The sequence below is a fragment of the Gopherus evgoodei genome, chromosome 1 (genome assembly GCF_007399415.2).
Source record: "Gopherus evgoodei ecotype Sinaloan lineage chromosome 1, rGopEvg1_v1.p, whole genome shotgun sequence".
Lineage (NCBI taxonomy): Eukaryota > Metazoa > Chordata > Testudines > Testudinidae > Gopherus > Gopherus evgoodei.
The window spans coordinates 308,341,426-308,369,330 of record NC_044322.1 but is presented as its reverse complement, the minus strand read 5'-3'; the positions used below and the strand labels follow the sequence as shown (position 1 = coordinate 308,369,330).

Here is a 27,905-nt window from a genome sequence, read left to right as displayed (position 1 = left end):
TGACTTTTATTTCTGAGCGCCATGAGCACTTAAGAGAGAGAGATAAATAAAGCATGTGCAAGAAGGAAAATCAGCAGTCAGAGCAATTTCCCTGAGGTGGCTTAGAGGTGAAGGTAGACAACATCTCTAGCTGAGTGACACATATCCGGAGCCTGATATTAAAGTATAATGACACAGTGATCCAGTAGGCAAGGCAGTAATATTTTCTATGGGGGATGCAGAGAAAAGAAAGGGCAGTAGCAGCCAGAGTGCTGCAAACAAGAGTAGAAGGCAGAATTTTCCCAAAGCCTGATATAAAAGAAGAAGAATAGAGACTTTTAATGTGAGAAGGGTATTTTAATATTATTTATTATTGGATAACAGCTTGAGCTGGTAGTTCAAGGAAAAATTGTTTAGTTTCAGTCTCCAAACGCTCCACAAGAGGACAAGTCACGGTAGGCGGCATGGTTATGCTACTGCATTGGGTGTTCAGTCACACAATCCATTGGGTTAACTAAGCAGAGAAAGTAAATAAATGATCAACCTTGTATGTGCATCCCAAAGGCCAATAAAGTCATAAATATTTTTTGTATACTATTAGCGGCACAAAGATTCAGTTAAATATATGCCCAAGATTTTAAAAAATGATTAGTGATTTGGGGTGCCCAAAGTGAGACACCTGAAAGAAGCCTCATTTTCAGAAAGTGTTAAGCTACCCAAAATCAGGCCACTTTAAGGCGTCTCAGTTGGACACCCAAAATCATTAGTCAAAATCACTAGTCTTTTTTGAAAAGCATGGCCTGTGATTTTGATAAAATAATACTGTACACTTATATGGTGCCTTTCATCCAAATATCTCAAAGCACTTATCAACAGTTACTAAGTATTATCCTTATTTTACATATGGAGGAAACTGATAAATAGCAAAGTTAATTGACTTCCCCAAGGTCACCTAGTAGCACAGTGGAAGAATTAGGAATAGATCCCAAGTTTCCTGACCTCCAGGCTGCTTCTCTAACCACTAGAGAGTGCTGCTTCTAGCTTTGCTCTTTGCCTCATTTAAAAAAACAAACCAGATCATACCAACTTAAAAAAAATCAGCAGTCTTTTTGAAAAGTTAATTTATTATGCACCAGTATACATTTTTGTCATAAAAATCCTCCCAAGGCCTAAATATTACAAAATGAACAAGAAAATTCAACTTCAGCCATCTCCAAGAGATGGTAAATAAATTAGTACATAATGCTATGCTTATCCCGCAATATGTGTGGCAGCTAACGCTGCATATAGTGGGAAATATGCTGTAGCTGTAAAGTTTGACATTTTATAATGAATTTGAAAATTGTTTCTGAACACAGTTATGGCAGGTTCAAGTTAACCACTCATTTTTCATGTGAAACCAAATACTGTCATGCAGTGAAAAGGCGGCAGATTGCACTATTTCCCTATAGTTTTTCTAGTTGTATCTTTACTACAGTTCTATTTCAGGAGAGTTAGATTAAATGATTACCAAATATCTGAATGCATTTCCAAGTCGTCGATGAGCAGTCCCTCCAAAACCAAAACACAATTATAATTCAATGCTGCAGTCCTTCTACATGCATAATTTTGACTGAGGTCAATAGGAATTTTGCATGTGTGAAAGGATTATAGCATCAGACACTGATGTTGAAGATGGTCTGTATCAGTGCAATGCACTCCCTTGTTTGTATTAATCCCCTTAAAGATCCTAACCAAAATAATATTGCATTTTTTTCTTAATAATGAATACATACATAGAAATGTGCTCCAGAATACCAAGGTTACAGTACTTTTATATAAGAATAAAATAGTACACAAAAAGATATAACTCAATTGGGACCATTTCTTTGAGACATTAATAGCTCTGTGTGTGTGCACACACAGACACAGTCAATTCTAGAACAAACTAAATACGTTAGTCAGACAAACCATAACTCTGCATGGCTTTACTAATTAATACATGGCTGAATACACCATAGTTTTTAATTTTCAAATCTAAACAATTGGCTGAATTGTCCCCTAACTTGTCTAATCCCACTGAAATTAGTGGGCCTGATTCTCCACTCAGTCACATTTTATGTCAATCTAATCTGATTCCACTGACTTGATTTGCACTGGTAAGAATGGAGAGATCGTGTGGTCTAAATTAGATCAGAACTTACCCCAGATGTCATTAAGTAAACAGCCAGAGCCCCTAAGCTAGTGAGTGCTAACTAACCACCCATGTATGTAATATGTAACTTCTCTTTTTTTTGCCTAGAATGATAAACTTGCTCTTGAATTAATACCTTTTCCTTTGTATTGAATTATATAGCTTAATTGTATATGTTGACTTAATGCTAATGCATACATATGCAAGCTAAAATATATTAACAGTAGAAACTACCTAGTTTTGTAATCTAGGGCAAAAATACAGAATTGTATAGCATATATTGACAATTCTTAGAACAGGGGCCTGAATTCTTGCAATTTTTTTATGATACTGTAGTAAACATTAGAGTGTCTTGTTACACAGGTAACAGCTTGGGCTTTCACTGGTATCTGTCAAGCACTGATACATAAAAATGAACTTTTTACAGACCCAACAACCCAATCTGTTTTCTTCAAAATAGTATAAAGTTTGTGGCTAAAAACAAAGAACTACACATACAAAAAAATCAAAAATAATGTACCATACATTAACATTCTGATAGGTAGAGAAAAAGAATATATACATAAATATATATATAGTAAATCACAGTTTCCTGCACTGAACACATCAAATAAAAATGTATCAAACAATACTGAGTGGTGTGCTTTCACATGCCTTGTGGTCTCCTTAAATCTCTGAGTTATAATGGAAGACGAGTTTATTGACAGAATACAACTTGTTCAGTGACCCAGATTCACACCTGTTTACAAAAAACCCCAAACCCCACACCAGAACCACCTGCAGCTCCCAGCACAGATATATATAATAACAGAACAATAGCTATGTAGAAGTCTTATTTAAATACAGCCCCCGGCTCTGCAACTGGATCTATGCAGGTGGACCCCTGCCTTATAGGGCAGTCACATCCGTGCAAGAGTCTGCTCACTCAGATCTGATTGTAGGACTGGGGCCCATGTTGGCATGTTTTCTTGCTTTATTTTGAATGAGGGTTTAACAGCTGTAACACACCTGATGACTGACAGTACAGGTAACAACAAATTTAACATTCAGCTTTGTTGACTGGTTGGTCAAAGTTGTCATCCTCCTGACTTGAAAGAACAGTGATACTTAGATTTCAGACCACCTAGGTAGTTCCGGGCCTTTCTCTTACCTTCTGCCCTGCTTTTAAGCTATATCCATGTATTTCAGTTATAAAAAGGCACCAGCTGATTTTTTGGACACTGCTTTGTTTTCCAGTACTCTAGGAACTGTAGTTATCAAAATAATGGGGGAAAAAATTGATGTTTGAAGACTATATGCACAATTACCCTTATTGTGCTTTTGGGAAAAAATTCACAACACACATTTTAGTATAACCCGGCTAGAAATGTTCAGCACAGGTGTTTAAAGTATAAATAACTATCTCTTGAAAGAAGGATGATTTAGTATTCCATAGGGTTCTAGTGGCATTACTAGTCACATTCTTTGGAATCTTGCAATTATTAGCTAGGAATAACACTCCCATCTAGGTGTCAAGAGTCTTTTGGAGCATGGTATCCAAGCATTTCCTGTCTGAGACGTACTTTCACGGCTGCACAGGTTAGTGATGTTTGGAACTTGAAGAGTGGTAAATCCAGTCCAATGCAATTAGAGTCATGCTTCCGACCATAAAGATTATGCCAACTATGAGAAATATCAGAGCCTGCAGTTGGGGGAAAAAATCATATTAATATGGAAAATATGTTAAGTCACAGAATAATTCTACTGAAATCACATTCTATATCTGTCCCCTACTAGGGGCCTGAACCTATGAAGTTCTACTTGCATGAGCAATCTTTGATAGTTCCTCAAGGTACTATCCTCTGGATCGGCGGGTAGTGATTGATCTATCGGGGATTGATTTATCACGTGTAGTATAGATGTGATAAATCGATCCCCGATTGCTCTCCCATCGACTGCTGAACTCCAGCTCAGCAAGAGGTGGAAGCAAAGTTGACGGGGGAATGATGGCCATCGATCCCACGTTGCAAGGACGCAAAGTAAGTGATTCTAAGTCGATCTAAGATATGTTGACTTCAGCTACACTATTCTCGTAGCTGAGTTGCGTATCTTAGATCGATTCCCCCCCCCCCAGTGTAGATCAGACCTCAGTGAACCTATCTGGGTGAAAGTTACTTCTGTATAGAGGGCCAGCATGAAGCCAGTTCACAATTTAAGTGCCTCTGTACAGGGGTGAATGTCACCATATGTGAACAAGGCTTTGCAGAATGGGCCCTAAACAACTACTTGCTAGTATTTACTTGCTTCATTAGTATGAACACTAATATGATTTATGTATCTTCTGGTTTTGTTTTACCTTTAAAAATGGCCACACATGGTCGGATAGCAAGAACAGCTTCTGGTAGTAAGCCCTTATGCCTTGATTCAGGAAAGCACATATGAATGTGCTTCAGTCCATCCCTATTCAGGACAGCACTATGTACGTGCTTAAATTTAATTATGTAGTTAAGTCCCAGTGACTTCAATGGGACTTACATTCTCAGATTCTGAATTGGGACCTTTAATGAGCATAATCTTAGGACATTCCAACTCCTGCCACAAAAATTAACGTTGTATTCCATCTAAGTGAAGGATGATAAATTCTGAATGTTGCAGACACAAAGAGAAACACCAGTGAATAGACACAACTTTGCTCCAAAAATCTGCAAAAATATATCTTACATAGTAATGTAGTTATTTAAATGTTTATTCTTTTTATCTATTTAATATGTATAGATTAAACTTTTTCCATGTTAAATATTTCAAATAATTATATTTCTGTATATATTATCAAAATCTTTTCTGATTAATTTTCAATCTATACTTTCCCAAAAGATACTTGTTTAAAGAAATTATAGATGTTATTAGAATATTAGGGTTAGAAGGGACCTCAGGAAGTTGTCTAGTCCAACCCCCTGCTCAAGGCAGGGCCAGTCCTCAGATTTTTACCCCCAGTTCCCCAAATGGCCCCCTTAGGGATTAAACTCACAATGCTGGGTTTAGCAGGCCAATGCTCAAGCCACTGAGCTATCCCTCCCCTCTCTATGGGAAAAGAAGACATTGATATCACTGGCTAGAGCCTAGCATGATGTGGATACCTGCTGTGGATATATATGCCATGTCTCCTGTATGTTTACTAACCTACCTCAAGCAGGATCTTAAATACCTCTATTAATCAGCGTTACAATATCCCTGTTAACTGTGACGTATAATCTCCCTCCTAGTCCACTGCTCACTACTTCTGTGAGAGACAGTCACTTGTTCTAAAGTATGTGGCAGTTGTGTGCTATGTCTAGATGTTAATTAGGGACTGTTTGAAATGAATAAATGCCTTTTACATGTGGTTTAAAACAAATGTTAATGCAGCCACACATTGCCATTTAGCCCATCACAAAATGATTGTCCATTTAATGTTTCTCAAATACGTGCCTGTTCCAGTTTACAAAGGTAACTTCCACTATGCTATAAATAGATAGATGCAGTTTTAACACAAGTAGCATTGGTACAGGAGGGTCCCATGTACTGTCCTACCAGTCCTCCTTATGCCTACACTGATCATTTCTTCTAGCAGAAAAGGTCAGAGACAGACTCATGCATATACAGCCTACAATCTAGTCAAGTTTGCATGCTTGATTATTCGCCACTCTGGAGCAGATGCTGCAGTGATAAATCTTGTTCTGTTCTAATTTTATGATGCTTATCTAAAGCCAAACTAAAATAATTTCATTTATAATGGCTAGTTCTACCCCAGCCCAGCCAGGATTCCAGCAGCCAAACATTGCTTCTTCACTAACTATGTTGCAGGTATTCGCATTGCAATGTGGGTAACATTGTGAGCTACACCTTGCCTTCAGCTTGTACATTAGACTCTCAAAAATATGAATAGAAGCACTATGCCCAGATTAGGAGCAATACATGAGCCCTCTATTTTTAAAATAATACAGGGTATGCAAACACTGCAAAAAAAAGTGTTCTTAACTCGGATTAAAATAGCCTTGATGACAAGACAACTTGGCTTTTAACTTGGATTTGCAGCTCAAGGTAAAGCCAATAGAGAAGCCTGGGGTTGCTAACCTGAGTTGAAAGTTGCTATGTCTTCACTGCAATTTTAACCCAGGTTAAGACTACATCTTTTCTTTTTCCTGCAGTGTAGGCATACCCTAAGGGTGAAATCTCAGCCCTATTGAAGTCAATGGGAATTTTGCCCTTGACTTCAATAGGATTTCATCTTTTGTTAATATATTTTGTACATTCTCCAGAGCTGTTTTCTCTTTATCCTGTACTGGTCAGCATCCCCAGTAGTGACTCCTTGTGGACATACGCTTAGAAATCTCCATAAAAAGATCTCTATTCTGGTGGCTGTGGCTAGTCACAAGAACTTGCTGCACTGACCAGTGCGTCTCTCCAGATGGCAAACAGCACAGCACAGCTCCAAGTGGCTGTTTGAGACATGTGGTAGGGCTTCTGAAGTAATATCGCAGCAGTGCTGATGTACTATCATCCAGCATTAAATGGGCAAATTCTGATCCCAATCCAGTTTTTAAATGGGGGTGGGGAGGAGGACATCCAATTAACTTGACACCAGAGCAGGCGGGGACACACAGGTAAACAGACAGCTCAGTAATAGTTGCCCACAAAGCAGTGTGAGATAGCAGCATTGCGTGCATGTGAACAATGGACTGAACTAATCTGATTTGCATTGAACTCAGTTCACTTTGAAGGAGAACTCCACAGTTTGCAATAAATGCGGATTTAGTGAGTTATAATTAGGCGTGGCAGAATTCAATTTTTTTAAATATAATTTTGATGGATTATATCAGTTTATTTTTAAGCATTTTTGATTTTTGTTCATTTACATTTTCACAGTTGTGGGAAATTATGGGGGAATCACACAATGGCAGAGTGTCAGACAATAGTTACTTAATGATGGTAGATGTTGCGATTCAAAAAGTTAAAGCTTTATAACCATTAAAACACAAATTGTCAAAATATACAGAGCAAATATCTTTAAATCAAATTCTAATAAGTTCTTACGTGACATTTTTCTGACTTTGCCTATCTGTAAATTTCAGTTATTATTGATGGAAATTTTTTGTATAGTGGTTTGTGTGTGTGTATGGTGAAATTGATGTTCATTGGCATTTACCAATTAAGAGTCTAATCCAGGGGAGACCAACCTGTGGCTCCAGAGCCACATGCGGCTCTTCAGAGATTAATATGTGGCTCCTTGCATAGATGCTGACTCTGGGGCTGGAGCTAAAGACACTAACTGTCCAATGTGCCAGGGAGTGCTCACTGCTCACCCCCCTGCTCAGCCCCCATGCCACCACTTCCCCCTTCCCCTGCGCACGCAAAACAAATGACTGAAGTGGGTGGGAGGCATAGGGAGTGAGCGGGAGGTGCTGATTGGTAGGGCTGCTGGTGGGCAGGAGGCTCTGGTGGCTGGAGGGTGGGGAGCTGATTTAGGGGCTGCTGTCGTATTACTGTGGCTCTTTGGCAATTTACATTGGTAAATTCTGGCTCCTTCTCAGGCTCAGGTTGGCCATCTCTGATCTAATCCTTCCAAGCCTACCTACAATTAAGTGTGTCTTGTGTACACAAGCATTTTCAAACCGGATTCATTTTTCTTAATCTGGTTTAACCTCCCTGTATAAACAAGCCTGGCATTTCTCAAGAGCACTAATGTCCTGAATGCTAGTCAAGGACGGTAGGATTCCACTGCTCTTTTGAGGGACTTTAGAACCATCTGCTGGTCAGCTCCATCCCTTGTGTAAGAGCTAGTGTTGCAGCTCACAATACAGGGCAAAATCCCACAGACCTGATACTGGTTATTAATTCTAATGAAGCCAATTTGGGCTCATAATTGCAACAATCAATGTGAAACAAGAGCTAATTGTAACAAAATAAAAAAAAAACACAACTCCTCTTGTAATTCCCCCTACTTTACTCACCCCAATCTTCTGGGCTGACCTCAAGGGTTCTTTCTTGACAAGCCGTAGATAGAAGGCAGCAGGAAGAATGAAAATCAACATTGTGGCAGCCGATGCACCTGGAGCAGAAACCATAATTGAGTTCTGGTTAATATGTGCAGCATTTTACAGAAAGTATACCTGGAGTGTTAGCTACAGGCTCAGCTATAATTCAGGTTATGCAAAGGTTTTCATTATAACATCATGTTTTCAGTTAGTCATCACTTTTTTACATGTTCACCTTTCAGACTGAAAAAAGTATCCCCTTTGGGAGCAAAGGATAGGGTATAGCAATGTTATTATTTCTTTGAGAGGCATCATCTGCTTTTTTCCCATAACTATTTGACTTCAAAAACGAGCTGCATATCAAAGAGAGGCCAGTCACTTTGGACTGTCATGTTTTCCCCCTTTGTTTTTTAGAACAACTAAAAGACATTCTCTTTATCCTAATAAATTATCAACAATATAGCAGTTTTGTGGTATTTCCCTAAGTCTACATATTTCTGCCTTTGAAAATTACAAAAAGTCATACTCGTTTAAAAAGGTTACAGTAAACTGTGGGCTTGTGCTATGAATTCCATCAGATAGTTCAATTCAGATTATTTCAGTGAGTAACAGTTCCCAAACTCTGGACAGGAAAGCTGTTCTTTTCATCCCTGGCAAGGTTCTATCCACTGTGGTTTAACTTACTATACAATTATTCATATTTATTGTCATTGCATAGTAAGATTCATTCAGAGTAGAAAGTTTTCTAACCAATAATATAATAAAAAAGAGACATAAACTATATTGGCAATTCTGCTGAGTAACATAGACCTTCTTTACAGACCAGGAGTGGGTAAAAAACAAACAGTGAAAAGGAGACCAGTGCTATAAATGCAGGGGAGACTTCCTCCAGGAGTATTTGGATCTCCTGACTCCTCAACCAACACTTTGAAACTGACAGAAAACAAGTGTGTGTGTGGTGGGGGGTCAGGGAGAGAAATCTTTTTCCTAATTCTTTTTTTTTTTAATCCAAATTTGGAAATTCAATACATCTTGACCAGTTCTATAGATGGTGGAGTTTCTTAACTCTCAAAATTTGAAATGAAGCTTCTTGACATTTTTTGTTCTCTGTGACTTATACAGGCTGCCAACTAAAGTCTGGTACCATTTAGTTTGGATGAGTCATTTTCAGGCTCTTTTTTTTCTTTTAACCCTTCCAGTGCAAAATCAGGAATAAGTGCACTGAAGATACTGCATTGTAAATGAGACAAAATTCACTTCCTATATATGAAAGTAAGGCATTTTGTTTTGATACAGATTAACAACTGAAAATATTCATGAAACTTACCAATGAATCCAAAGATGTCTTTAATAGCAGGCACAAAAATTACAAGTGTGTTAGTAAATGCAAGAATTACTGCTGCGATCAGGAAATGCCTTATCCAATTGAATGGCCTTTTGGGAAACAACAATGCGATGACTGATGAGCGGATCTGTAACAGGAAAAATAAAAGCAGAAGATAGTGGATTTTGCAACTCATTGCTCTTTTAAGATCTGTGCTAGTTTTCCAGTGGGAAATTTTAAACAAAAAAATATATTTCAATTCATTTTCTTCCCTTAATGCAATCTCTTTTACCATATGGATGTAGTTTGAGGCTTGAGTTCACAGTTTATTACAGAAGCTCAAATATTTACCAGGTAGAAGACAAGGAAATAGGGTGTAAAAATTAGGGAGAAAAAAAATCTCTTCCACTAAAAGGTGCTGGTATCAGGAAAATACAAAGAATCCCATAACAAATACTAACTAGCAGAGGAAAAATGTATGTATGTATGTATCAAATATAATCAGATGAGTTATTTTAGACCTGAACCTGATTCCACTGAATTCTGTGGGAGCTTTACCACTTACTTCAGTGGTAGCAAGATCAAACTGTAATTTATTTCCATTTTAAAATATATAACAAAATAAAAATTAAGCAGATATGAAGATGATAACAGTCAAAACTGTATTTATAAGACTATAGAGAACAGATTCTCTTTGCTCATTGTGACTTCATCACGGCTTTGAACATAGTTTCTTTGCTTTTGTACAAGCAGAGATAAGTAGGTAAAAGGTCAACAGCAAATCCATTTGGCAACAGCAGATAGTGTTACACTGCAATATTGCAAAGCGGTGAAGAGATCCTCAGGGTGGGAGTAGAACAGTATATGTTCATATACTTTCAAAAAACATATGCTCCAAATCATTCCCATCTTTTAAAATAATAGCTGATTCTGAACTAGTTGGATAATTTAGTAGGAGTATGATTTTGTGTCAAACTTGGAGTCTTTACATTTTAAAAAAATATTGAGAGATCTGCATTTTAGAGTTTCAGGTCTAAGTGTTGTGAAGAGATAAGTGGGTTTAAAATAATAGATTTTGAATTTAATATTGAACAGCTTTAAAAATTCTAGGCCAGGCCCTCATGCTGATTTATACCAGCTAAAGCACTAGTCTCTTTCTCTCTACTCCGTTATGTGACATTTCCAGTATGTTATATCTGGCTATGTGGTTCCACTTCAAATGAAACCTGTATTTAACTTTCATTGATGATTAATGCCATACAAAAGTAAATTTAAAAACTCTGATATGTGAAGTATAATTTTTTGTAAAAGAATAAAAATGGCAAATACTTCAAATAATTAAAGTTACAAATATTGTTCTCAAAATTAAAAATGTAGAGAAAAACTAATTGTTGGTGTAAATTTCATGATTCATTCTACACTGTTCATCTGAAATAATACTTCAATAATGCTGAGCTAGCTAGGCTGATTGGCCATATAGAATCATTCAGTACACTGGCTTTACAATATCTGACACTGCTTCTTTGGAGTTACCTTAATGGAGCACTTTATGACCGTGGAATCTAATTGCTAAAACTTTATTTGATAAAAATCTGGCAGATGTGGTTTTTTTTTAAGCTGTAATCAAAACGGTGTTGCCTTTTAGCCTATTTTCAACTGCAAAATGATCACCGTGGTTAATAGTTTAACTGTGAAAACAAAAGTGATATTTACACCACAGCTTCAGGACTCAATCCAAGCTAGCTGAGTTGATCACTTTGTGTGTGTTTTATACTGGGGTTACACCGTAACCTCTCAAAGATATTTCTAAGGGCATATATTATATTACCTGAGCAGTTATCATTGCTTTTAAAAATACACATCAGTATGTCTGTAAACAATACACATTCAGGACTTATGATTCAAAATGTAACCTTGCTGTAATGCAAAGGCCATCATGCAGCAGTACTCTGAGAAACCCAGAACTGCTGCGAGGATCAGTCAGCTGCACAGGAGCTGCTAGAGCATGTGACGCAGTCGGAGCTCGATCAATAACAGTGTTGGATTTGGTTCTGTATGGCGTCCCAGAAGCTAGTACATGCACTACTTCAAATATGAGCATAAGAAGTAAGGCTGTCGATTAAACGCAATTAACTCGAGTAATTAACTAAAAAAAAATTAATTGTGATTAATCACAGTTTTAATCCCACTGTTAAACAATTATAGAATACTAATTTAAGTTTATTATAAATATTTTTGGACTCTTTTACATTTTCAAATATACTGATTTCAATTACAACACAGAATACGATGGGTACAGTGCTCACTTTATATTGTTATTTTTTATTACGAATATTTGTCCCAAGAAGGTGCTCAGGATCACTAACACGCCAGCCTAATTTTGCTAATCTTGTTAAATACAATACACAGGAGACCACAGATATACTTGGCAATAATCCTTTGGCTTTGATATGCTTCAGTTTTTAAATGTTCAGTACTCCAAGTTGCCCAAAAGTGCAGCTGTTTGTCTCAGGTAAAATATAAATGAGAAAACAGAAAATGTCACAAAATCCGGGGGCTTAGTTCTTTTAAATGTTAAAGTATGACAAAATTAATGTAAAAATAGATAATTACAGTCCATGTGTATCGGCTGCTCAGATTTAATCTTCAGAAGATATATTTACTTACAGGGAAAAGGACTATGGGCACAGTCAAGGTGACCGCTACAAGCACTGCCAGGCGAACCAGCAGAAGAGGGGTGTCGAAGGTGTACACTTTGGTGTATGTATGAAGTAATTCATCTTCAACTTCTCCTACAAAAGAAAATTAAAACAGGCTAAGCTCATACAGGCACAATCTATATTTTCAAAACTAAGATTTTATAACTTAGCAAGATGAAAGAGGGTGTATCCCTGCAGTTGTGGTCAGACACATGCTACTGATTAGACACAAAAAATGCAGTTTTGCTCAACATCAGTCCCTCTGTGGTAGAAATATTGGTGGTAATAACATTCAGCATTTATATAATGCGTCTCATTCAAGGATCTCAAATTACTTTACAAAATGTGCTATATAAGCCTCAGATGGGGAAACTGAGATACAGAGAGGCAAACTGACTTCCCCAAAGGGTGTAGAACTCCTGGCTTTCAGTCTGGCACTCTAGCCACTGGACTAAACTGCTTCTCTAAAAGGTACAGTGGACACTTATGTTTTGAAAATATTCCACATGCAGTAATTATGTGCAGCACTAACTGTTCCATGCCATATGCTTTCATGACATAAGAGAGGAACTAATAAAGTAAAAAGCAGTGCAAGTTTAAGCTGAGTGCAGCAGCAGCAGTAACATATGGTCTACTAGGTCTACAGACTAAGTTATACCCGGTAGTCCCTCCCTATGGCCTTTTGTACACTAGCATGTATTGCACGAGTTTTCAGGAAAGGTGAAGCTGCAACAGTGGTGTAGCAGTGGTGTAAGAGCTAGAGACAGAAGTGCTCCATTGTATTGTGAAAACCTGCTGAGCATTAGCGTATCGCCAGCTTGGCTTCCTTTGGCCATGTGGAAAGTGTGACATCTACAGCTTCTTGTTTACTGAATGCTTGCAGTCATGACACACAGCTGTTCATTCTAACCAGCAGGTACTGATAACCTCTAAAAGAAGAGAGAAACTTCTACAGAGAATATGGCTTTGACTCACTGACTCACCGAAGAAGGTAAGATAACCAAAGAGAGCAGCAAGCAGATACATGATCAGCATTCCAGCAATGGAGATGTTTGAAACATTCTGCATCCTCTTTCGTGACCGGCTGGGTAAGAAGGGAAGAATAACAGTGTAAATAGTTTATAAAGTTTATATTGTACGTACCTTCTAGTGAAGTAACAGTCCAAGCTGTATTCTGTTAACATTGTCACTAGTTAGTGAATTCAAACCTAAATCAATGTTATAACAAACTCAAGTGAGTTTCAAAGCCCAGTATCACACTGTACAGAACAGCTCAGAACAATTTGTATACATTAAGGTTTTATATTCAATTGCTAACTTGATAGTGTTAAAATGTAAATGTATTATAACTATGTATTTATATAACATCAACTTCAGGCTGAGGCTTTTAAAGTAAAAATGTAGATGCTAAAATATAAAAACATTGTTCCTAACTCTAGGCCCCAAGCCTACCATCGGCTTTGCATGAACGCACACTTGTGTCAATGCAGAGCTTCACGGAGAATCAAGGACCAACAGAAGAATAGGTAAGGTCAATTCTTCTTTAAAATGCACGTCGTTAAATATTTTTACAAGAAAGTCCTGAATTAGGATTGGCTGGAAATGGGCATTAAGCATCCATAAGTTTACTTCCTCAAAACTCAACAATGCTAAAATATGGAGTAATGTAAACTGGCTAGCATGAACATGTGTGATAAATTACTGCATCTGATTGGCTGTAGCATAAATTTGGAAGAAATAATTACTGACTAATGAGAATTCAGTCAGACCCTATGAGAAGATCTTTGCTACATGATACAAGTCCTTATTCCTGCAGCCAGATCCTGCAGGGAAGATCTTTGCACCCACCTAGAGTCAATGGGACGCTGAGAGATGTAAAGGTGAGCACTGACAGATACAGGTGCAGGACTGGAGCCTCACTCATGAAGATGTTTTTGATGTTCTGCAACACTTGAATTCATTACCATAATAGAAATGTTTCCAAATATTTCACTTCATTTCAAGGAATACCAAGATTTATGGTCCTTAAGGTAAGTACTGACAAAGGTAAACCTCAGATCAGTAATCCTGATGTATGTTTTATCATCAATATCTGCTGTTCATGATCTGATAATTGCTACTGGGTTAACTATGGAAGTGTGTGACAATTGTTTTTAAAAGTAAAGTTAAGAGCCTTACTCTTTAAGTTCACTGTATATTGGTAGCACCTCAGGGTGACATACGAATGCAAATGCCAGGATGGGTATTGTATAGGCAGTCTGAAAAACAAAGGTGTTTAATGTGAGTATTCACTACTGAATCATCTGAATTTATTGTGTTTGGCAGCAGTTTAGTTGTGGAATTAAGGGCTATAGACAGATTCTGTGGAATCTCCCTTACCTGTGAGTTAAACACAAAATATTTGGGTTGGCACATGTTATCACTATCACTATGGGCTTCATATTCCACTCCACTTGTGTGTAGGGAGTCTTTTGCCTCCTCAAAATCCGTGGTGTGCCCAGGTGTATTGTCCATCATGAAATTCACTCTAGAATTAACAGACTCATTTGGTAATATCACTAAGTGCACTGGAACTGAGTTGTTGTAGGTCCAGTTTCCAATACTATTTTCCAGGACAGGGAGAGGGCAAGGTATTTGAGATTTCTTGTAGATTACCTAGAATAAGAATAGAAAATGTCAACACAAGTCTATAGCTTTGAAAAGGTGGCTTCTATTTACACCCTTGACTGAAAACATTAGTGGCTGAAAACTTAATGTTTTAAGGTGGCAAGTTGTGATTACTGCCCCTGCTTGGCTAGGAATTGATCATATCCTATTAGTTTTGTTACTCTGCCTCCACCTTGATTTTTGCCTCATCCTCCTGTTATGTTTTGCTTTTTAGACTGTAAGCTCTTTGGGATAGCGACTGTCACATACAGTGCCTAGCGCTATAGGGTTTTGACTAGGCTGGCCTCTAAACGCTAGTAATAATAACTAAGTACAGAGAAGACATCTAACATTTCTTAATTATTTACAGATTCTGTATTTCCTACTTTTGATTATAGCTACTGATATATTTCATATAGTCACATACCACAGTGAGAAAGAAAACCATGCAGGTAAGTGAAAATCCACTCGTATAACCAAGGTAACCTTCAAAGAAAGAATAAAAAAAAAACATGCAGTTAAACCACACATAAATTCAGATGACTAATCAAGATAAGAAACAAAATAATATATTTTAAGTAAGGAAATAGTTTTACCTAAATTTTTTAGAAGGGAAAGTGGAAGAATAATTCCAACTGACACAAGTATAACGAGGTAGTTACCATTCAGGTACCACTCTCTAAAGAGGGGGAAAAACAAATCAAACCAATATTAATCATTTCTGCCAAGGTTAACTAGAATATTTTCATTGAAGTCATAGGTTGTGCAAAACAGACATACCCAGAATTCTCTTCAAGATGTAGAAATGCTCGGATTACTTCAGGAAGTTCATATTTAATAATAAAGAGGTAGCTTGACATTGCTGAAAAAACAGACATATCAGCTAAGTAAAGTAGAACAATATAATCCCAATGCAGGGTCATTACTATTAACATTCTTTAAAAAAATAAGAGAAACAACAAACTATATATTATTTTGAAAATGCAATATATACATTGATTTTAGTCAAACCTGCTTAACTCTGTGAGCATGTAGATGAAAAGAACTACAGAGTCCAGTTTTCAGAATTGGGTGTCTAAGTTATGGTACCTAGACAGTTCTGTATTTTGGTGCTCAAATCACCATTTACCTACCATAAATGGCAGTGCGAATACACAGATGATAACTTGACAGTGCTACCTATTAATAAGGTAAGAGCCATATTCTGAACTAAACGTAGCTTTCAGCCCTAGAATATGATATAATTATTATTGAATTAACAGTGCACTCGAGTCGCTGTTATTCTGAAATATACATTCTTACCCCATCTCTTTGTTTGCTATTGTAAATCCTGCTGCTCTGATAGCCTATTTTCCTCAGAACTCTCCATCTATTACTAATAATAAACTTGGCTGCCTCAACTTCTGACTCCCCTCTTTCCAAGCTGTCTAACTACTTAACCTTTGTTTTCCCTGTGTTACATTCCTCTCTCATCAACTAAGTATAATCCCTTGTCTAGTTAAACTGTATTTGATATCTGGGCTTCAGTAAGGAAGGACAGAAGCTGAGACACGCATGTTTGTTGTGCACTCATAGATGGGTCTTTGAAGAGTCATAGTAGCCAATCAGAAGAGAAGAACTAATTGTGCAATTCTCTCTGTTTTGAATGGCTACTATTTTAGTATAATTATTAAATTGCTATATAATTGACAAGATTCTTTTGCTCTGGATGGCTGATTGTGATTGGCAGCCAGATTATAGAGGTTTCCAAACAGTACCAAGTTTTAAAACACTGAGACCATACACATTTACATTTCATCTCCAGTGAGCTAAGGCCAATCCTGCAACTTTTACTCACATGGGAAATAACTTGGGACTGTTATACATGTAATGGGATGTCTCATGTGAGTGAAGTCTACTTGTGTGAATGATGGTTGCAGGTTCAAGCTCTTAGAAAGTGGGAGATGAGGGTGCTCAACATCTCACAGGATCAGGCCCAAAATAAAATGTGGCGTCAAGAGATAACTGAACTGGAAAATCAATTGCTGAGCACCTTTCTCCTATTTTTTTCTGTTACTGTGAAAACTAATGTGTCTGCCTTTTTTTCCTATGCATATCACTGGGAACCATATACTCCGCTGTGCTCAATCCATGATGGCATCCACATCAGTCTGAGGACATGTGCTACCAAGGGAGACCAGTGTTTATTTTCATTATGCAGAAAAATATTAAGCTTTAAAATATTTATTTATAAGAACATTTTGCCCTTACCACCAATATTCTGCATTATAATAGAAAGAAAAGCACCATATTTTCCAGGCCATCCAAATGCCTTTTCACCTAGTTTTTCATATATTAGGGAGCCTAGATGCAAAAAGAAAATATGGTGGGCTGTAAAAATGCACATTGTTAAACACATTTAAAGGAGAAATATGTGCATGCAACATGAACATTCAGTTAACCAACAGTGTCCTCATACCTCCTTCTTTTGAGGTCTTCAGTAAAAGGTGAACTGAATAGAGTGATAATATTGCTATACTGAGCAGTAGGATTCTGTAAGGAATAACAGAAATTAGAATCTTGAAGCTGACAATAGAGATAATAAATTGACTTAACAGAACAGATGTTGAGTTGCTGTCCATCAGTTTAACATGTACATTGTCCCCAAAACAGTTTGAGTACTGGAGTCATTGGCCATAAGGCAGAGGTAAGCTTAGGCAGTAATTTATTTATATACCCTCTGGCAACCTGAACATGCATGTTACACCATCTTAGCTTGCCTCTATAGACTTCCTTAGACTCACTGAGGCTCTGATTCTGCATTGTTCCATGAAGGCAGATTCCTGCACCCACACAGAGCTCCCGTGAAGTTAACTGGGCTCCGCATAAGCGGACCTTCCAGCATCCAAGGCCTTAGACTCCCACCCATTTATTGACATGTAACTTAACCCTGTCTCCTTACCCAGCACCTCTGAACCATCTGAAAAACTGTAACAACTTCAATGGGAGCTGTTGGCTACCCCCTATGTTTGAAAATCAGAGCATTTGGCTGCTTATGAACCATGGAGCCTGAGCTTTGGAGCTCATATTTGACACTATAGATATATAGAGAGATCTCATGTAATGATCAGAGATAGCAAACACCACTTTATGACACTGGAAATCTTGCTTTCTGAAATCATACAGCACTAGCTTCTAACCCTGGCTGACAGACTGTGAGATACTGATTCTTGAATTCATATAATTCTGACTACCCTCAAGCTTCCTCTACATACTATTTCAATTTTACATGATTTCAGTGGCTGGTATTTTGAGAACTACTGATGCAAGGTACTAATGCTTTATGTAACTTTTTCAGGGCAAATATCTACCAGCAAATATCTCCAACAGCTGGTGATGGGATACTAGATGCGAATGGCTCTGGGTTACTACAGAGAATTCTTTCCCAGGTGTCATTCTAGTGGGTCTTGCCCACATGCTCAGGGTTTAACCGATTGCCATATTTGGGATCTGGAAGGAATTTCCCCCGGGTCTGATTGAAAGAGATCCTGGGGTTTTTCATCTTCTTCTGCAGCATGAGGCACTGGTCACTTGCAGGTTTAAACTAGTGTAAATGGTGGATTCTCTTGAAATGATCATTTGAGAACTTCAGTTGCTTGGCCAAGATTATGGGTTTATTACAGGAGTGGGTGGGTGAGGTTCTGTAGCCTGTAATGTGCAGGAGGTCAGACTAGATGATCATGATGGTCCTTTCTGGCCTTAAAGTCTATGAGTCACTATATTCTGGGCAGCATACTGATCACCCCCTTGCCTTCAGCCTGTGAAAAGCTCCCATAAACACTGCATGACTGAATTGTACATATTTTGGGGGAGATGTTCTGGGGTACTCTATGTAGCTACTCTCCTATTAACTAGAAGATTTGGGTGAAAAATCCACATGGGAGTTAATGCTGATTATTGCAGCATTAAGATACCAATCCGTGGCCTTCTACCCCATGCAGAAAGGTACGTAAGGAATCGAATGATAGCAAGGCTCCTGAATTAGCTATAGTACAAGAGGAAAGAGGCACTGGGGTCAGTGTAAAGGTGCTGGTCCACCATGCAGATCCGTGTGGGGTTGGGACCTGAATTTCTTGTGGATTTTGTAGAGCTGTGGAATTTCAAGGCCACATCCCCTTTCCCCTCCATGTTGCTGCAAACCATTCCCCTATGTGGGGAGAAAGCAGGGAGGCCACTACAGGGTTATATTTTCTGAACTTTAGGAACATTTCTCCCCTCCTGTGGAAAATCTCACTGAAAGGGAGCATTCAGGCCATCTCTGAACAATACATTAGTGACAGTAAATATAACCTGAATTAGGATTAGTACAGTAGTTTTCATTTGGCAAATGGAATTTTTCAATCCTTTTGAAAGCTAAAGTCACAATCTATAAGTAAAGAATCATGTATAGCAAGTAGATGCCTGACACCGAAGTAATGATATCCTCCACAAACTAGTCTGCTTTTAAACGAGACTCTCCCACACAAGAAGGGAGAATGTTCTCATCCCCAAAGTATGAAACTATTATAGGACAGAAAGTGAGCTGCTGGGTGGAGAAAGGGGTTTATGTTTGTTTTTTATTAGATGGCACTATTTAAACATTATCCCAGTCTAAGGGTGACAATTTTTATTTCTGCCAAAGCTAACGTGACTGGCTCGTGATAGTGTTTATGTAAAATTTAAGATTTGTTAGCCGTAGTTTTGAATGTGTGGAACCCTATCAGTTAGGATTTAGAAGATGTAGTAGAATTTTTTTAGCCAGGGCTAATATACAATGGAATAGAGATACTTCATAGCTAGGTTGGTTATTACTGAACACCCTAAGGAAGAAGAGTTTTGAACTCTAAAAAGTTTTTTAAAAAGCCTTTCAAAGTTTCTTGGCTCTAGAGCACTCCCTTTTAAAACCAGTTTCCATTTCTGCTCTCACTAAGACATTTAACTGCCTGATTTGTAGGTGCTGTCAGGTAGTTAGCTGTCAAAGTGGTAGCATCTACCCTTATATTTAATTTCAGGCAAAAACTCTGCATTCAAAAATAGGAGATGCCATTCTCTCTTGGGACCCAAGTATATAGTTTCAGAGCCTGCTGCAGTTTTTGTTACACAACTTTCAAAAGTCAAGAGGAATCTCACAGAGAAAACTCTGCAAGCTGATCTGAAGGTTTAATTTTTTCCAGCAATGTAAAGCAATCACCCACCCTGCATTCTACGCTTTCTACTAAACAAAGGAGGATTAGTATTAAGGCCCACATAAACAACCAGATTATAAAACTAAAGCCACTTACTAAAGTGGGACAACTTTTAAATGTTGTCTCTCAACCTGATAGGGGTAGCTGGGGATGTCTGCACATAGATGTCTGTTGGTGTCTATCAAAGCATATGCTGTGTACATACCGTATGTCAGCGACATGCCATTTCTGTCTTCAGTGGTACAGACAGACTTTAGAGAGAGCGGCTGACATTAAATATTGGTAAATCTGTAACCATATTTGCATTAAGCCCCACTTTCTGTTTCAGGGCTAGAGTTATATGGGCACAAAGCATTCTTCCTCTGTCTCTACAAAGTTATAATTATAAACATATAAATAAATGTATACTTTACTGCTTGTGTGGAATTGCCTGTACTGAAATAGTGGGAATGCTGTTGTTATTTTAGGAGAAAGAAGTACACTGTCCTTCCAATTTGGTTTTTGACTAGACAGTATAAATTCCCAGCAATGAATCTAATACAAAACACAGCTGACATTAGGATGGTTTATCATCATTAGACAGGGTCTTGCAATACTGTTAAACAGTTTTCATTACTGGAGACCTTAAAAATCTCTTTATCTATAAAATGTTGTTCTTCACTTAAGCATTTTTCTCTAATCACAGAAACACTGATGCTAGCTCATTAATTACATTCTCCCCACTTTTCTGAGCCACTTTTTGAATACTTACACAAAAAGTATAATTCCTGTGTTGGCCATGGCATATGACAGCCCTAAGATGCCACTCCCCATGATGGCATTGCTCAGGTTAAATGCTGACATTCCAAAGGAAGTAGTTCCTGGATTCTATTGAAAACAACAGAAAACATGGTAGTTAAGTTGTGGCTTAATGAGAGCAGTGTAAAACTGTGCTTTTTCAAGTTGTTAGCTTTCCCTTCCTCTGTTCTGTTGAGTACTATGGATGTTGTCTTATCACACTGCCTGATCCTACCAACATTTTTTACCACAGAACTAGTACTTGTATTACTTGTATTTCCAGAGTGCCTAGGATCCCTACCTACCTCAGAGGGCTTACAAGAATAGTACTATTATGAGAACTCCCGTCACTTCAAGTATTGTCACAGTAGTATGTGTTTGCAGCATCAACACAATAGATTTCTTTTGTTCAAATCTGGGATCAGGCCCCTCAAGTGAGTTCACACAAACAGCTGGGACCTCACTCTCTAGCTTTTAGACCAGTTATTACGGTATTCACCTAGGAGAGGGAATGGCAACCTTTGGCACGTGGCCCATCAAGGAAAGCCTCTGGTGGGCCAGGCCGGTTTGTTTACCTGCCGTGTCCGCAGGTTTGGTTGATCGCAGCTCCCACTGGCTGTGGTTCGCTATACCAGGCCAATGGGGGCTGTGAGAAGCGGTGCAGGCCAAGGGATGTGTTGGCTGCCCTTTCTGCTGCGATCGGCTGAACCTGTGGACGCGGTAGGTAAACAAACTGGACCAGCCTGCCAGGGGCTTTCCTTGACGGGCCGCGTGCCAAAGGTTGCTGATCCCTGTCCTAGGATGTGGGAGACTCCAGAAGGAAAAGGGATTTGCCACCTCTCGAGTGAGTGTTCTAACCACTGGGCTATAGGATACCCTGATGCAGGGCTCCCTCAGTCTCTCCTGTTGAAGCTGTTCCACTCTGAATAAATGATTAGAGTCAGTGGAGCAGGGGACTGGATCCAGGGTCTCTCACATCGCGGGTGAGTGCTCTGACCACCAGCCTAAAAAGTCATTCTCACTCGCTCGCTCGCTCTGCTCCACCTCCACCTCAATGACGCTTTAATTGTTTATCCACATTGGAATAGGCTCAACAGGAGAGACTGAGGGTGTCACACATCAGAATATCTCATAGCCCGATGAAGGTGCTCCCTCCTCTGCACTCCAGCTTCTTACAAAAACAGGACAGGTGCCTGACTCCAAAGAGGGTTCCCCAGCTCCGAATCACTAGCAGAGAAGGGCCTCCCTGCAGTCTGGATTTAGGCACCTATCTCTGTGAGAGAGGCGGGACTTAGCGCATACCTTTCTGATCAGCATGTTCCACTGGCTAGCTTAGATGGCTCCCTGTCTACCGTGCTGGATTTTGTGAATCACAGTCTAAGAGCCTAACTCAGACTTTCTGGATTGCAGTGTGTTCCTGTGATTTTCTAGATGCCTAAAATATAGGTGCTGTGCTGTTCAGCGTCACAGTGCCTAACTCCTTTTGTGCATCCAGGCCTTAGACACATTCTTAACTTTGCACATGGGAGAAGTCCTTTAGAGTTCAGTGGGACTATTTGTATGTAAAGCTAAGCATGTATACACTTGCATGATTGGGGCCTAAGACTGGTGTAAATAAGATCACATCTGGTCCCGCTGTTTTAAGCTGATCACATTAAAGTCTGGCTGTAAACTGAAATGTGACTAAAATTGGCACTGCTGGGTGCATGTTTATTTGCTTCATCTATGGATTACAAGATTTTTTTCTAACTACCTGAAAGCTTGAACCTGGGATTTAAAATTCAAGCTTCTCTACCATTAGCTGTAATAGATATTCTGTGGGCCAAACAGTATCCTCAGAGTAACACCAGTGTAAGTCAATGCAAAGCTAATAGTTGTAACTGGAACAATGGGCTGGCACTGAGTTACTGAGGGCAGCATTTAATCAAAGGAACCTTTACTATTGGGGCTGGCAGGGAAGAAAGACCCCAGCTTAATTATCAGATGCTAGAGTGAGTTTGCAGGGTTGATAGTTGGAAAGAAAATGTTTATTTACATGTAAACAGAGAATATTTTATCTAGCAATCACTGAGACACAATCCATGTTGAACCTTGTGGTGCCATGTTTATAGTCAGAGTAGAGTCATGACTTCATACTTTAAATGATCCAGGCAGCCAAATTGTAACCGCTCTACTAAAGCAGGAATAAACAGAATATGCTGGTTAGATGCTTTGGTGAGTTTTGCAGTAACATTGTTTACATTTTCAAAGAGACTCATGTAGATTGTCCCTACTTTCCAATATTCCTGTTTCTAACACTTAAAAATTAATAATAAACTTACATATTCCTCCTGATAATCTGCCAATTTCTTTTTGCCCAGAAATCCATTTGGAAGGAACTTCTGACTTTCTGCATCATCGTTAGCAAATTGACTGAACACAAAGAAATAGCAAAATAAGAAAACAATAAATAAAGTTTACTACACATAAGAGACTAATGGTCCAATTCAGTGCTTACTGGAACCAATGGAAAGACTCCAACTGCATCAGTCAGGCTCTGTATTCAAAGCTCCTTACTCAGTTTTATTCAGTGTTTCCTCTAGCAAAACTCCCACAGATGTCAATGGGATTTTTACTGAAGGAAGCACTGCATTAAAACTGAATGAGACACTCAGAATTGGGCCTACAAACTTTGTTTAGTTTTAAAAAAGTCTAAACCACACATGGCAGATTCATAGCTTTGAATACATCTCCCAACTTCTGTCAACAGTGCTGTCTTCCTTAGCAGCATTTTCCTTCCCAATATCACACATCCTGGTTCATTTTATTTACATTCTTGCAGGCTACCCCTTATCCTTTACCTCAGAAGCCCTGTATACCAAGTATCCACCTCTCCATTTCTAATCCCTCCTCAAAAGACATTTCTGTGAACCCTATCACTGTTAACTCCACCCCGGAAGAATTGCTATTATTTACTCATATAAAATAAAACCACTTTCCACCAACAAAAAGGCCTATTGCACCACAATGTGATAATTCCAACTACTGGTCACTCAGTGCTTTATGTACCATATCTGAACTCTTATGTATTATTTGTCTTTAGACCTTGATCCTGTACTCAGATCTGCTAGCATGGAACCCCTAGAACATTCTGGGGGTGCAGGATCAACACTAGCAGATTTAATTGCAAGACCAGGGCCTTAAAAAGGAAGATATTGATATGAACCTAAATGGAACTACAGGATCCAAGCACACCTGGGGAATATTTGAGTTGACTTTCCAGGTAAACCTTATCTTTACAGAGGATCAGTGTGAAATCCTAGTACTCCCCTGATTGCCAAAGTTTGGATCCAGATCTGAACTTTGGCCTGGCTGTGTTTAGGGGGACTGAAGAAATATATTATTATTTTAAGAGTTAAATTGAATTTGGGAGCCATGCGTGTAATCTAAGAGCAATGGCCAGGATTTTCAAATGTGGGTTCCCAAAGTTATGCTCCTAACTCTATATTTAGGCACTTAATGACGCGGCCTGATTTTCAGTGTTGCTCAGAACCCTCCTGTTCCTATTGATTTTTACTGAAGTTTTGCCTCAGTAAAGCCAGACTTAAAATTGTGATGTTTCTTAACAGTCAATATTAACTTTAGCTCAGAGAATCATTGGATATCTATTTGATTTCTTGGTCTTAACGGAGACATTCTCCAGAAATTTTTCTATTAATGAGCAAAGTAAATGAAGAAATAAACTGCTTCTCTGTATAAAACTTTCACATTGGAATTGCGTGTTTAGAAGGCCACTGCTTTGTCTTGAAATTAGTTTGAAGACTACGGGTTTTAAAACTAAGAGACCTCTGATCATGTAAATTGCAAACAAACAATTCTGAGTGACAGAACCCTGCCATTGCCTTTATAAATATACAGGTATTATGAGAACTGAGTGTTTATGATATTGGACAGCTTGTGTTCAGAGTCATGAACTGGAGAGTCAGTGGTGGCAAATCTCAGCACAGATTTTACCAATGCATCTCATTATTGACCTGGAATATCTCAGCTATTCTACCCACGATGATAATCATGTCAAAGAGTGCAGTGATTTTCTGAACTAAACAATCAGACTAGTTTTAATTTGTGACCTAATCTGAATTTCATTTCAGGATGCTGTAAGTGAAAGTCTGGTGCATCTCTTAGTCTTTGATTACCTCTTTTTGGTCTGAACATAAAGAACTTTTTATTTAAGTACATACCTGCTAATAGTAGCCTTTTCTGGATCTATTATATCAGTGTAGCTGTCTTCAATGCTTTCTCCGCTATTGCTCTCCTCATCAAGTTTGATGTTGACATTTTGCAGTTCCATGCGATCCATTTGAGTGGTCAGCGCTTTCTAGCTTCTACAGTGTAAACAATACTGTACCTTCTGCTTACAGGTTCTCTCCACCATGTGTTAACTTTCAGAACACTCTGTTCTGCAAACAGATCACAAAATAACTCATTAGAATTTTCCTCAAATTAGATAAATGAGTGTGATTCACTCTGTTTGTGCTTGTTCTTTGTAATAACATTAAGAGAGCAACTGCTGCAGATTGGGAAAATTCTGGGTAAATACAAGCACAATACTCTTTTTTTATACAACATCTTTCCACTCGATCTTTCTCAAAATGTAAGAAGACAGACCTACACAATAGATTTCCAACCTCTTCTAGAATAATAATAAAACACAGGTATATATAGTCTATCTATAAATAACTATCACTGTAAACAGATTTAACCTAAAATCTGGCAACAATTAATTTGTTAAATTCTTTTTCATAATTGATACCCTGGATAACCATTAAGATGCACCCTTAACCTGAGATTAAATACATCAGGGTTGGGTTGTTGATAAGGAAATGCTATGTATAAACTTTACTGACCATTGTATGAAGATTATTTTTCTGAAGGAAACACTTGGCGTCTTGAAACGTATATTGCTAGATAAGTATGGCTACATGTTAAAAATAATCAAGCTGCTGCTGGCTGCACTATGCGTTTCACCCTATCATATCTCAGTTTAATACTTGTCCATCAAAACTTTTAGATAGTTTATATAATTTAAAACTATCTCTCAAACAGAATTATTACATATTTACAGAGTTTAATATGCCTTTACTCTCACAAGATGGGGGTCTGGATAAATTATAATAATCTGGATAAATAATCATCTTTTTATATGGCCCAATATAAACCATATACTTTATAATATATATAGTATGATGATTTGTCTTTGGTATTAACATAAGTTGATCTTTACAATCTCAGTTTACAGATACAGTTTTACATCTGTTTATTCATTCCCATGTTTGATAATAAACCACTAATATTATGCAGTTGTACAGCATTTTTTTCCTTCCATAAGTACTTTATCAAAATGACAATAATAATACCCCCATTTCACAGATGGAGAAACAAAGGCATAGAGAGATGAAGTGACTTGCCGCAAGTCATATAGCTGGTTACTGAACTATGGACCCCTGACTCTTTATCTTTGTGCCTCCCAGTATAATACATTAAAAGAATCCACCATATATTTCCTGAGTTATATACCAGAAAATAAAATACTGTATTCTTAATGCTATAAATGCCTAAAAACATTGCAGGATAAAAATTAGTATTAAAAAACCCAGCGCAAGCAAAATTTCATTTTTGCTTTACTCTAGCCCTATGCCTTCAACTACTTATTAAAAATTCTCCAGTTTTTGCATTCATGAATGTTTAGTTCCGCACTTAATTACCAAACTTTCACTAGTCTATATAGCCACTAATATGCCATTCCTAATATCTGCAGTCTCAAACTTATTTTTAGCAGCGCAACATTAAAGTGTGTGTGCAAAATGTAAATGTAAACTTTAAACACCAACACTAGAGGCTAAAACTGACCTTGTGTCAAAAACTACAATAAATTTCCTTATTCCGGTAACATTTATTTTTATCTAATAATTGAACTGTAAAAGAATATCAAGGTGTTTTTGCCAATTTCCTACCAGAGATAGCTGCTCTGTTTATTCCTTTCTGCTGCCACTCCAGGACTTAGACTGAGACTGATTACTGAATCTGGCATTAGGTCAGAGATAGCTAGGCAGGCTTACATTCCAAGGATCTGATTTTGCCCAATGAGGACATGAATAACTCCAGCTGAAGTAATGAAAAGAACTGGGTCTTTGCTGAGACAATGGTAAACTCATTCATAGCAGTATCTCTAAAACCAAACTTTTTTGTGTTCCAAGAAGTAGATTCATATTGTATCCAGATGTTTATTTTAAATCTATATCTAAGAAAATCAGACAAATAGATTAGGCAATCGAACATACAGCCTGCTAGTGATGAAGAAAATCTCTGTTGTGAACACTAATAAATGCTCGCTTTAGAAATATTCTTCCAATTGTATCAACACTGCTATACTGACATTTTTAGTGTTGAGGAACAAAGAGAACAGTGTAGCAGAAACATTACCATGGATTAATTTACAGAGAGATTAGGCTAAGAGAGAAATTCTGTACTGCACAGTCTGTACTATATTTGGAAAGGAAAGAAGAATATGACAGAAAAATATGTATTAGGTTGTAGGTAGTATTTTGCAGGTTCTATTTTAAAGGCTGATCCTTCAAACACTTACTTAAGTGACTCATTTTACTTCTTGTCTTAAGGACTATAAAATTACTCATGTGTGGAACAGTTTTCAGGATCAGGCGCTTGGTACTGAATCATCATTAATTTTAGGTCCCAATCCTGTAAACACTTACTAATGAATGTAGTGCTTATTACCACAAGTAGTTCCCTTGATCTTCATCAGTGTTTGGAGGATTGGGACCTTAATTTGTTGAAATCCTTCTCTCCACGTCACCGGTCTTGCAAACTCTTGCAGCCACACGAGCAACTTTGGTTATGTGAGCAGGACCATTCCTAGCTATTCTGGGGCCTTATGCACCCGCCCCCGCCGGGGGTGTAGGGCCCTAGGCCTCTTCAGAGGGGGGGGGAGGAGCGGGCCCCAGGCCTCCGTGGAAGGGGAGTAGGGGGGTGGGTCGCAGGCCTTCTGGGATGGGGGGGAAGAGGGAAGGGACTGACTTCGAGGGCAGGGAGGAACCACCCCCAGCACTCACC

General features: G+C 38.2%; 1 protein-coding gene across 4 annotated transcripts in view; it reads right to left on the bottom strand.

The window, feature by feature from the left end:
- Window positions 1–351: 351 nt before the first annotated feature.
- Window positions 352–27,905, bottom strand: part of SLC38A4 (solute carrier family 38 member 4) — a 71,798-nt gene continuing 44,244 nt past the window's right edge. For 3 of the 4 annotated variants that reach the window (XM_030548890.1, XM_030548888.1, XM_030548887.1), the window contains 15 exons: window positions 25,016–25,234; window positions 23,117–23,207; window positions 20,770–20,885; window positions 17,273–17,346; window positions 17,065–17,157; window positions 15,595–15,676; window positions 15,411–15,493; window positions 15,242–15,300; window positions 14,548–14,823; window positions 14,347–14,426; window positions 13,152–13,252; window positions 12,137–12,261; window positions 9,473–9,617; window positions 8,122–8,219; window positions 352–3,833 (listed from right to left, as the gene is read on the bottom strand). In XM_030548890.1, the coding sequence (XP_030404750.1) occupies window positions 3,732–3,833; window positions 8,122–8,219; window positions 9,473–9,617; window positions 12,137–12,261; window positions 13,152–13,252; window positions 14,347–14,426; window positions 14,548–14,823; window positions 15,242–15,300; window positions 15,411–15,493; window positions 15,595–15,676; window positions 17,065–17,157; window positions 17,273–17,346; window positions 20,770–20,885; window positions 23,117–23,207; window positions 25,016–25,134 (1,644 nt within the window). In that variant the 5' untranslated portion in view covers window positions 25,135–25,234 and the 3' untranslated portion in view covers window positions 352–3,731. Of the gene's footprint in view, window positions 3,834–8,121; window positions 8,220–9,472; window positions 9,618–12,136; window positions 12,262–13,151; window positions 13,253–14,346; window positions 14,427–14,547; window positions 14,824–15,241; window positions 15,301–15,410; window positions 15,494–15,594; window positions 15,677–17,064; window positions 17,158–17,272; window positions 17,347–20,769; window positions 20,886–23,116; window positions 23,208–25,015; window positions 25,235–26,788; window positions 26,889–27,905 lie in introns of those variants that run through there. The other variant, XM_030548889.1, reaches the window with a different exon arrangement.